General features: G+C 35.4%; 1 protein-coding gene across 1 annotated transcript in view; it reads left to right on the forward strand.

Annotated features, from left to right (window-relative positions):
* The window catches only part of ADGRV1 (adhesion G protein-coupled receptor V1), a 559,991-nt gene that overhangs the window by 114,319 nt on the left and 433,338 nt on the right, over positions 1 to 12,334 (forward strand). Inside the window, exons 32-35 of the mRNA XM_042956013.1 lie at positions 243 to 424; positions 1,213 to 2,024; positions 4,730 to 4,939; positions 11,323 to 11,453. Coding sequence (XP_042811947.1) covers positions 243 to 424; positions 1,213 to 2,024; positions 4,730 to 4,939; positions 11,323 to 11,453 — 1,335 coding nt within the window. The remainder of the gene's footprint in view (positions 1 to 242; positions 425 to 1,212; positions 2,025 to 4,729; positions 4,940 to 11,322; positions 11,454 to 12,334) is intronic.

Consider the following 12,334-nt stretch of genomic DNA (forward strand, 5'->3'; position numbering starts at 1 on the left):
GTAGCCTGTGTTTATTATATATAATTGTGCTTTATTATTAAAAGTTGATAATGGATTATTCTGTTACATGTTGGGTTTATAAATGTAATGGGAGTTTCTTTGAGTCCATTCATATTACATTATATTTTGTCCTTGTTTTTGTATGGATTATATGTTTGATTCCCCCTCCTCTCCCACTGCATCATTGTTATTTTAATTTCAGAACTGGGATTCTGTTAAGGAAATTTTCACTGTATTTTTAGGTTATCCAAGTGCAGCTAACTGATGCCTCTGGTGGAGGTACTATTGGGTTAGATCGAGTGGCAAATATTATTATTCCTGCCAATGATAATCCTTATGGTACAGTAGCCTTTGTTCAGTCGGTTTATCGTGTTCAAGAGCCTCTGGAGCGAAGTTCCTGTGCTAACATAACTGTCAGGCGAAGGTATATGAACTAATGGCTTCTGTCTGTGGGGGGGATGGGGCTTGTCGGTGGTAGGAAGTGACCTCTTGTGCAATTAAATAATTTAGGTTTTGTGGTTATTATAAAATATAAATTATTTTCTAGGTTATGGTAATTTGTTAATTGAATTATGCCTATTAATATGAAGAACCCAATATATTTATCATACCTATTCTTAGTGAAATGGATAATAGATTATACATCATTGGGCTTTCTAACCACAGAAAGTTACTGCTTTAATCTCTGGTTTTTTTGAATTAGAACTTAAATACAACTAGCTTCCAAATTAAAGAATATTCAGATGCTGTATGAAGTGGTTGTGTTTTCTGCATGTGTGTGTGTGAGGCAGCATACAGTTCACCGAGCTCCTTCAGAAATAGAAAAATGAGGTGTTGGGAATTTGTGGCAAGTAATTACATTTCCTTAAAATGAACTCATGCCATTATCGTTATTACTTTGTTTCTGTGAAATCTGGTAATGAAAATTCATTTTCTAATTCTGTTCAATAATTCTGAAATGGATATGATTTGGCTATCTTTGAATAGCTTGGTTAAGAGTAACTATTGTTTAATTGCAAACCAGCAGGATTCCCTTACATGAGAAAGTAAAATGTTGAATAACAAATATAATTAAGAAACATGGTTGCATTTGTACTATTACTTTTACACTTAAAAAAAGTAAAAACTCCAGTCAGTATTTTCCTTTTCTAATTAATCCACAGATTGCTTTGAGTGCTTAACCTGTCTTTTAATTGTCACTCCATGTTTTAGCGGAGGGCACTTTGGTCGGCTGTTGTTGTTCTACAGTACTTCTGATATTGATGTAGTGGCTCTTGCGGTGGAGGAAGGTCAAGATTTACTGTCCTACTATGAATCGCCAATTCAAGGGGTGCCTGACCCACTGTGGAGAACTTGGGTGAATGTCTCTGCAATGGAGGAACCCCAGTATACCTGTGCCACTTTGTGTCTCAAAGAACATGCATGCTTGGCATTTTCATTTTTCAGTGCTTCTGAGGGCCCCCACTGTTTTTGGATGACATCATGGATCAGTCCATTGGTTAACATCTCAGACTCCTGGACCTACAGGAAAAACATGACAAGGGTAGCATCTCTGTTTAGTGGTCAGGCTGTGGCTGGGAGTGACTATGAGCCTGTGACAAGGCAATGGGCCGTAATGCTGGAAGGTGATGAATTTGCAAATCTCACAGTTTCTATTCTTCCTGATGATTTCCCAGAGATGGATGAGAGTTTTCTAATTTCTCTCCTTGAAGTTCACCTCATGAACATCACAGCCAGTTTTGAAAACCAACCAACCATAGGACAGCCAAATACTTCTACAGTTGTCATAGCATTAAATGGTGATGCCTTTGGAGTGTTTGTGATCTACAGTATTAGTCCCAATACCTCAGAAGATGGCTTATATGTCGAAGTTCAGGAACAGCCCCAAACCACAGTGGAGCTGATGATCCTCAGGACGGGGGGAAGCTTAGGTCAGGTGACAGTCGAATGGCGTGTTGTTGGTGGAACTGCTACTGAAGGTTCAGATTTTGTAGGTGCTGGAGATATTCTGACTTTTGCTGAAGGTAAGTGATGGTTCTAAATGAGGTTTGGTTTCCCCTGGTAAAGTCATTCTAGTCAATTTTTATGGTAATGTTCATAAGAATTCTTACTGTGTAGATTGTGGCTAATATATGAAAGTGCAGTATGGTTTAAAAAAGAAGTTAGCTTGTTAGTAGTTGACATGGCATATGTAGAGTGACTTGTATCTCTTTTAGTTTATTCAAAAAAGATTTTCAGGGAATGTGTGTATCTTATTCCTTTATAGTTACAGCAGTACCTTTAAGGAAACAGGCAACTCTAAGGCAAGTTCTAATTTTGTAAGGGAAATTACCAAATTTCATACTATTTAGGCATGAAGATTTATCCTGATTTTTCTAGTACATATTAAAAAGCTTCTCAGTTAATACTCATTTTCCTATCTATCAATACTTCTTACCCATGAGAATTTTCAATGAAAATAATTTGTAAGTATAAACAGTATGAACTTTGATGACTTCATTCATATTAAATTAAGCCTAGTGATAGAACAACTTATAATAATGTTCTTAGGCTTGGATGGGATAACTGTTGTAAATTTTCATGAACAATATAATTATAGGTAACTTGGCCAACACATTAGAATTAGGGTTGGATTCATGGGTTTTCTTTTTCAAGTCTAATTGAATCATGATATTTAGATTTGGAATGTTTAGATGTTAAAATAATTATCTTTGGGTGGGAGAAAGATATCTTTATTAAGATCATTGTTTAAATCCTGATTTGGGCAATTATAGATTCCATATAGTTTTTAGCATAGAGTTTGCCTGAATGAAAAAATGGACACTTAAAAAAGCCTCACAATATACAAAAAAAAGAAGGAAATAAATACTATTCACAATTCCATGTATTAGAGCAATTGATTACATCTTTTGTTGTTTAACTTTTTTGCATATACTGTTTTTAGAAACAGTAATTGGAGGTCATGATCATGATGCATATGTAGCATACTTTTTGACATATCTAATAAGCATTATGTTTTAATTTTAAAAATAAATTTTAAAAGTAAATTTTAAAAATAAATTTTAAAAGTAAATTCTTAAAATTTAAAAGTAAAATTTAAAAATAGTACATCACATTTCTATAATGGTTATTTCCTAGTAAATGATTTTGGGAATAATGGAATATGATATGCTTGGTGGAGTGGGGACCGCAGGTTGGTAATTGGTAACATTTCTCCTTATTTCAAAGGAAATAATGAAAACATAATGAGGATGACTGGAGATGAAAATTTAAAGTTAGATTTTCCAGCAGCTTTAATAACTACAGAGAAAGTTATATAAAGTAATAGCATTGGGGCGCCTGGATGGCTAAGTGGATTAAGCGTCTGACTCTTGATTTTGTTGTCATGATCTCTTGGTTGTGAGATCGAGCCCCACATTCACCTCTGCACTGGATGAGGAACCTGCTTAAGATTCTCTCTCTCCCTCTCACTCTGCCCATCCTCCATTCATTCTCCCCCCACCAAAATTTAAAAAGTAATATACTTTTTAGGTTAGTATTACCTTGAATTATAATTTTAGCATCACACAAAATGGACTATATTTAATATCTAACCCAGATTCTTAGATAATCTGTGGTCTCTTGAGGCAGTCATGATACTGTGAATTGATGAAATGCAACAGGGTCATGAGAGAACATGCATTCGTATCCCCTTTCTCCTTTTTCCTGCCTTTTCTCATCTCACCCTTTCATCCTCTTTCCAGAAAGTGGTAAAGAATTAGGTGGAGGAAAATAGGCTGATCTGCAGAAACCGTGTCATGTTTAGTGTTTAGTGTTGCTTCATGCATACTAGTGGGATCCTAGTGCAAATGGGAAAATAGATTGCTTGAGCCTTGTCATTGTTACACAGCCCTCTGAATTCCTCTTTTGCCTTTTTCCTTCATTTCCCCACCTCTTGGAAACTGATATTTGATGCTGTCATGTAGTCATCCAAAGACTCATCTCATTCAGGCTGGTTCTTTTCACTCAGAATTTGCCATCCCTTTTCTGTTTGCCACTCTTTGACTGCTATTTCCTAAGTGTTCCTAGTCTTTTAGGGAGGTATTGGCTCGATTACCTAAAGAAAATTATTCACAGCAATGCCAGAATGAGAATGAGACTCCACTCACCTAGAGAGAGAGGTGTTTCTGAAAGAACATGCTTTAGAAATCCTTTCCCTGGCTAGGTCATTGTTCTAGGCAAAGACCAGGAATAAAACTGTGATTCTTTGAAATAATTCTACCCTTTAAAAATTTTTTCCATAATTCAAAATGTCCTTCTCTGCAATCTGTCCATGTTAATAAAATTTTACAGGGTTTTATATGTGAAAGGATATACAGATTAACATACAACTTTTGCTTATAGTGGCACTAATACTGTTCATGATATTCACTTACATGCTTTTACTTAACTTTTTAAAAATGTTTGTTTGAGAGTGAAAGAACTTGAGCAGGGAGGGTCAGAGAGAGAGGGGGAGAGAGAGAATCCCATGCAGCCTCCGCGTTGCCATTGCAGAGCCCAAGACAGGGCTCCGTCTCATGAATGGTGAGATCATGACCTGAGCCTAAATCAGCAGTTGGACGCTTAACCGACTGAGCCACCCAGGTGCCCCTTACCTTTTTAAAATGGAAGTAATTTGGGACTTTCGTGAATTCTGTATGTTGGTGATTTTGTTACTTCGGTTTTTATTGTACTAATTTTTTTTTAATAGGTGAAACCAAAAAGACGGCCGTCTTAGCCATTTTGGATGATTCTGAGCCAGAGGATGATGAAAGCATCATAGTTAGTTTGGTGTACACTGAAGGGGGAAGTAGAATTTTGCTCAGCTCCAGCACTGTTAGAGTGAATATTTTGGCCAATGACAACGTGGCGGGAATTGTTAGCTTTCAGACAACTTCGAGATCTGTCATAGGCCATGAAGGTGGGTTCCTTTTTTTGTTCAGCACATTCATTCTCTTTTCCATGGAAGTCATTTTTTGTTTATTCTTTTAAAGTTTCCGGTGTTTCTTTTTTATCCTTTCGTTATTTTGTAGAGCTGTGTATATAGTGTGCATGGAACTTAGCTGGGAGAGGGCTCTATAGTGAACTGTGCAAATACTTAGGAGCCTTGAAGATTCCAGCTTGCTTCCTCCCACTGGTGTGATTTTAAGGGAGTTAGTCAGACTTGGGGTGCTCAGCTTTCTCGTATGTTAAATGACAAGAAATACTACTTACGTCATAGTTTTTTTAGGATTACATGAGTTAATGAATGTAAAGTGCTTATCATAGTTCCTAGCAAGTGTCTATGTACCTAGTGATAGTTGTTGATATTAAACTGTGAAACACTGGCTCCTTGTTCAAAACAAATAGTAGTTTGCAGTTGGAGAATATTTCAGTGTGGATTTTATATTGTGTTGATGTATTTTATGAATGAAGTGCCAAACTAGAAAAAAATTAGAATGTGTCCATTTTTTCTTTAAAAATAAAGATTTTCTTGAATCCTCACTTAATATTTTACATCATATGTAGGGTTTTGCATATATGAGCTAATTTTTACTTAAAACATTTTAGCAATGTCTTTTGTCTTTGAATAAGCCTGTTTGAGATAAAACTGGTATTTATAACTTGCTTCACTATAGTTTGTATTTAGAAGAATAAATAACTGTACCTCAGAAAGATAAGAAATGACAAGGATATAGCTCATGTATTTGGACTTGTGTTTTACAGATGAGGAAACTAAGACACAGATTAGGTGACTTGACAAGGTCATACAGCTAGTTAATTGCTGTGCTGGAAACTACATATGTTTTAGTGTGCATTACCTTTTACCTTACTCTAAACATGGGAGTTTATTTAACTTCCCAGTACAAGTGTCTGAGCTGTTTTTCAACACTCTTCCCTTTTATTGTGGTTTAGAATCTCATGTCATAGCGATAATAAAAATGACTAACAGGTTGCTGTAAGTGCAGTCTAAAGACAGATCATCAACTCTCAAAAAAATATTTGTAATATAAAAGTCATTGTAGAAGTTAATCTTAATAATAATGACAGCAGCAATAACATTTAGTGAGTCTCTTCTGTGTGCCAGACATTTAACATCCGTTATTATACTTCATTTGAACACTAGTCCTATAAAGTGGGTATAATAGTATACACCTAATATTCTCACAAGGAGACTGAATTTCTGATAAATTAAGTAGCACACAATTATTCATAGTGGAGCTTAAACACAATACTGTGTGAACTCAAAGTCCATTACTACTGTATAGGGAAATCTGTGAGAAGAAAACATGTTTTACTTGAATTTAATCTGCTGCATAACTTGACGTTGTAGGAACTTTTGGTAAATATTTCACATGATTTGAGTTGAAAGAATAATGACTTTGAGTACCAATGTCCATGTGAGAGAAGCAAATTGATCAGAGACCCTGACTATCTCAGCTTATAGGTGGAAATTGGATTTTTAGAGATAATAGTTGAAGTGAGGAAAATTAATAAGATCTTTGTGGATAGAGGAAGAAAAGCAAGGTGTTAAAGATGGAGCCACGTGGAACACCCAGGCTGAAATGCTGGGAAAGAAAAAAGACCTTTTGGGAGAGCGAGAAGGCTCTCCCCGAGGTGGGAAGAGACTGAGAGAAGAGTGTGTTTTCATTCATTATCAGAAGAAGAAAGTAACATGGGGAGCAAGTGAGATTAGATTCCCAAATGGGCTGGAGGAAACGGTAGTAAATGTAGAGGATTTTAAAGGACAACTTGGGATGGGAAGCAAATATCTAAGAACGTGGAAGTCTTCAGGCAGTGCTCCTCCAAGTAGGGTCCTCACATCAGTGCCCATCCACAAAGTGCTTGCTTTGTGGCAAGATAAGTTTAGAAGTTGAAATAAGCCCTTCTAGAAACTTTTAAAACATTTTCATTTTGTTAATAACCAAAAGCATTGTCTGTGGGCTTGTAACTTGTATGTATTTATGGGGGTTTTTTTGCAAAGAGAAAAAAGAACTAGTAATTAAAATCAGTAGGCCACTTGTGTTATTGGTCAAAAATGTGCGTTATCATATTTCTCTGAAGGCATGAGTTTGGTACTGGAAATAAAACACTGACTTACTTTTACTGCTTGCATGAGGGCTCCCTAGATTTTTCTTATTTTCTAAATAAAATTTGAGGTGAATTCGATTCCTTTACATGCTTTCCTAAACCTTTATTCATAAGTTTTTTCAAGTGTCTAAATTAATTCTTTTTCCCTTTTTTAAAAATGTTTATTTATTTTTGAGAGAGAGAGAGAGAGAGAGAGAGAGAGACAGAGCATGAGTAGGGGAGGGGCAGAGAGAGACGGAGACACAGAATCCGAAGCAGGCTCCAGGCTCTGAGCTGTCAGCACAGAGCCCGATGCGGGGCTCGAACTCACAAACTGTGAGATCCTGACCTGAGCCGAGGTCGGACGCTTAACTGACTGAGCCACATAGGTACCCCTATTTTCTTTTTTCAAAAACATTATATTGAGCCTCAAGAATTTAGAATTTTGTGTGTATGTTACCATAAGCTTGCACAGAGAAATGTGTATCAACCATATATGTTTACCAAAGTGAATTAATGAGAATTTCATGGTGATTCTTCAAGATAACTGCTACACAAACAGTAAGAGGCACCTGGGTGACTCAGTTGGTTAAACATCTGACTTCGGCTCAGGTTATGATCTTGCACTTTGTTGGTTCGAGCCCTGTGTCGGGCTCTGTGCTGACAACTCAGAGCCTGGAGACTGCTTCAGATTCTGTGTCTCCCTCTCACTCTCTGCCCTTCCCCCACTTAGGCTCTGTTTCTCTCTCAAAATGAATAGACATTAAAAAAAATTTAAACAGGGTAAAAAAAAAAAATCATGCCATGTGGACTTAACTAGTGTTAACCCTGCTTTTGGCCTAGTGTTGGAGTTTCATTTATATGTTTAGGTTTAAAATGTGGACTATCCTGAACTTCTGGCTCTGGAATACCTTTTTAGTTCGTGGAGAGGAATTGCCTCCGTGCTCAACAGTGTACTAAATTCTGTAGAATTCTATTTCTTCTTTTTGTTGTAAAGCAATTGGACAGATGCCCTATGGTAAATATTACTTTCTTTCAAATGGAATGGACAAATTTAAAAATAGGGGGCAATAGATTTTTACTGTGGTTGAAAACTATGTGTGCCAGTTATAAATCCATGGTAGATGTGTCACTTGGGTCATCAACTCAGCAGCATCATAATCATCATGCCATATTCAATGGATTTAAAAATGTGCCTTTTTTCAGAGACAGTTTGAATCTTTTTTAGGGAGAGATTTGAACAAGAAATGCAATTTTTAAACATACAGAGCTGCTGTAGAGTAGACACACTCAACGTTTTTCTCAATTGTTCATATTGACAGTTTGTGTTGCACATGATTCATGTTCCTATAATTAGTTTAAATCATTTTCTGTTTATGGTAGAGGGCAGTTAATTTGGATGGTCCATATATATATATATATATATATAGCATGTGTACATGTATCTGTTAAAATACATTTCCTTTGTTTTAATTTCCATTATTATTGGACACGGTATAGTTGATGTTTATCTTTTAGAAAGACTCCTGGTTTGTTTTGGGAACAGGTAGACGAAACAAAACACTTAAAGTTGTTAAAATACATTTTACATTTATATTTCTTAATCTGCATTAGGCTAGGCCTAGATGCTATATGATAGATCTTCTGTTTTAGAGTTCTATGGTATCACCAACTTTTGGTGGACTCTGCATTTTATATCAAAATGATCTTCTGCGAATGTCATCAGACTCTCCTGTAGGTAAGGGCATTGCTTAGGCTTTCATTCTGGGCAAAAACTAGAAGGCACTGTAGCATAGCACCTAGCAAAATATTTATATGACAATTATAACTTGCCCTCTATAGGGCATTCCTTTTGTCCTTGCCTTTTATTCTTAAAAGACTAAGCACCTGTTTCTAAGTCTTCCTTTTCCTGTGACTGTTTCTTGACTCCTCATCCAGGTAGAGGGTAACTCTGATAATTTTTCTCAGGAAGCATATTAAATGGACCTGGTTCCTGGGAGTCTTTCCTAAAGAGGCAATATCACTACTGTCATTTTGATTATTTGTTAGGAAAATTTTCACCCTCTTTATGCTTTTTCACATGATTTACAGTGGGCTTACATGATTGTATTTAAGGAATACTTTCTTTACCATTTATTTATATGTGTGTGTTTGTGTGTGTATCCTGCTTCAAGCTGTGTTTCTTGCAGTATTGTCTTGCAAGTTACTTGCATGGTAACTTGTTAAATTTTTAAAGGTGGTATCAAATGGGTGTTTTTAGACTTTGAGCATTTTACGTGCATTAAGTTTGTAGGAGGACTTTACTTTTTTTCTCTCCTTAGCATTTCATTTTTATTTTCACTTTTTAATGGCATATTTTCCCACAGATCTCCGTGTACAATCTTGTAGTCATATATTTTATTATTATGATTATAGGTTCCCCTTAAACGTGGATCTATATTGACCTACATTTTGTTTTCTTGCCACTTGTGTTCATAATGCATTTTTAGCACTTGATCAAACTTCTGTAATTTTCTTCTTTCACTATTAGTAAGTTTTGGGACTTAAAAAAATTTAAAAAACCATGACTATAAACCTTTATATTTGTGTCACCAGACCACACTGTAGGTGAAACTGCTTAATTACTCCAAGGCTCTCTTTATGTCTCTCAGTTAATAAACCCTTCATTGAATACAGAGCTGCCCTATGAGAAATTCTAGAAGGTATACAATAGAGGAACTCTAGGATTTCATAGTGGTGCCTGTCTTTTGTTCATATGAATTCTACAAGTATATAAATTTTGAATGATATCTTGGCAGTTATGGCTCATTCTACAGGCTTTCTTTCACTAACCTCGAGATAAATTGATTCCTAACTAGCAGTCCCTATATGGTTCAAAAAAAAATATTTGTTCTCAGACATAGTCTACTAATGTAATGGTGATTAATTTTTTCTTGTATTAAAACACTTAAAAATGTATACATTAAAGTATCTGGGAAATCTTATTTAGAAATCTGATACTTTTGCCTTATGTTTTCCACTCTCCCGAGAAAATTAATTGCCCTAAAATTAGTTATGAGTGCTTAACTTTAGCATGAAATTTTTATTTTGTTTTTTAGTAACTGGAATTAAGATAAACTTTAAGTTAATTAATCCATGATATTTTAAGAAACATTTCTCTCAGAAAATACCTTCAGAAATAAAAAACATTGTAGTAATTTAAAAACTATTAGAAAAATATTAGAAAATGTAAACATATTTTGTCTTATGTCTCCTCTCCTTGTTTAAAGAGTGTTAGAAGTGTTTGCTTATTGGATAACTAAGTAAAAGTGATACTTGGAGTGAATATGCATGGATTTCAACTATAAGTCTATGCCACAAATATAAATAACTCGTGTTCTTTTAAAGTCTTTGGAACACCATTCCATTTATCTTTTCATTAAAAATTATTTTTTTAGTGATATAGTTCATTAACTTTGTGTTCATCATCATCTGTGACTTTTGAATTGAGCATATGTTCTCAACAAGCAATGTGGCCATCAGCAATACTTCCTAGGAACTTACTTTCCTCTTTGAGTAGTTGAAAAGAAATGATTGTCATGATTTTCTTCAATTTTATAAAGTATTATGTAAGGATAAAAGCCAAGAATGGAAAGTATCTAAAATACCTCAATCATCCAGGAAGGAAGACCGTAACTTTGGTGAAGTTACAGAGGCTGATGTACAAATTTGACACCTTTCCTTTGTATTTCTTTTTATAAAACAAAATCATTGATGGTATATGTAAGTTACAATTTGAAGAAATGTGATTTTCAGGTATTTGCAAGCATTTTTATGCATGCATTGTGTAAAATCACATTGCATATCAGTGTAAGGAATTTGTGTCCTTTTGAGAAGTAAAGGAAGAATTTACTTGTGTTATTACTAGTTTTGACCATAAGCACTTTTTTCCCCTTTAATTTACAGAACATTTATGTTCTGGTGCATGTTTTGGAGTGTATGAAAGTTTGTGTTTCCCATTTTAGCATGTGCTTTTGGTAACTTCTACATATTGAACTTCCTGAAGTTCTACTAAGTGAAAGTATTTAAAAGTGGGATCCCTATGTTAAACAATAAGCATGTGTAAAGCTTCTGGAAAATTCAAAACAGGACAGCCTTTTAATGTTCGTAGAAAAGGTGCTGTAATAGTTGCATGTTTGGAATTGGGGTTTTGTTGGGTTGAAGTGCTATTTATTTTCTGTTAAACATTTATCAATCTTTACATTTCATTTGCAGGAGAAATTTTGCAATTCCATGTGGTAAGAACACCCCCTGGTCGAGGAAATGTTTCTGTTAACTGGAAAATTATTGGGGAAAATCTAGAACTCAATTTTGGTAACTCTACCGGACAACTCTTCTTTCCTGAGGTATTACTACAAAGAAAAGATTTAACACAGCTATGTAGAGAAAACAATGTAAGTAAAACCTTGGTTTGCGAGCATAATTCGTCCTGGAAACATGCTTATAATCCAAAGCACTCATATATCAAAGTGAATTTCAAGAACCATTGGCTCACTTATGATCATGTGACATTCAGTGTCATGTACTATTCGTTTTGCAAGACATTGCTCGTTTATCAAGTTAAAATTTATTAGAAATGTTTACTTGTGGAACACTTGCAAAACAAGTTACTCACAATCCAAGGTTTTACTATATTTTGAAGAAAATGGGAAAACTCTGATTATGTAAAACAAGGATTAACAGAGATTGATGTGAGAGTTCTCTTTGAAACCTAGAGGAAGAACATTACTCGAAGAATATCTAAGACTTAAAAAGTGCCCGGGGCAGGGTGCCTTGATGGCTGTCAGTTAAGGCTCCGTCTCCTGATTTTGGCTCAGTTCATCTTCTCACGATTCATGAGATTGAGCCCTGCATTGGGCTCTACGCTGACCGCTGCTTGGGATTCGCTCTCTCTCTCTCTGCGCCTCCACTGCATATGCGTGTGCGCTCTCTCTCTCTCTCTCTCTCTCTCAAAATAAATAAATAAATATATTTTAGAAAGTGAGTTTGTTTTTCCTGTGTCTTTGGCAGACTTACTTGAAGGAAATCGTAGATATCAACTTTGTATTTGAGCCAAGCTCTCTTGCTGCTCTCCTGCCCTCCCACTTCTGATGTCCACCGTGTCATTCTGAACAGGATGGATAGTGCTTGTCCTTTTCTGTTACTCCTCACTGTCTTGGAACTTTAAATGCAAGACAGTAACAAATTTAGCTCTTAAGTATCTTTTTATGTCTTGTTCACACTGAAT

The sequence above is a fragment of the Panthera leo genome, chromosome A1 (genome assembly GCF_018350215.1).
Source record: "Panthera leo isolate Ple1 chromosome A1, P.leo_Ple1_pat1.1, whole genome shotgun sequence".
In the NCBI taxonomy this organism is placed as follows: Eukaryota; Metazoa; Chordata; class Mammalia; order Carnivora; family Felidae; genus Panthera; species Panthera leo.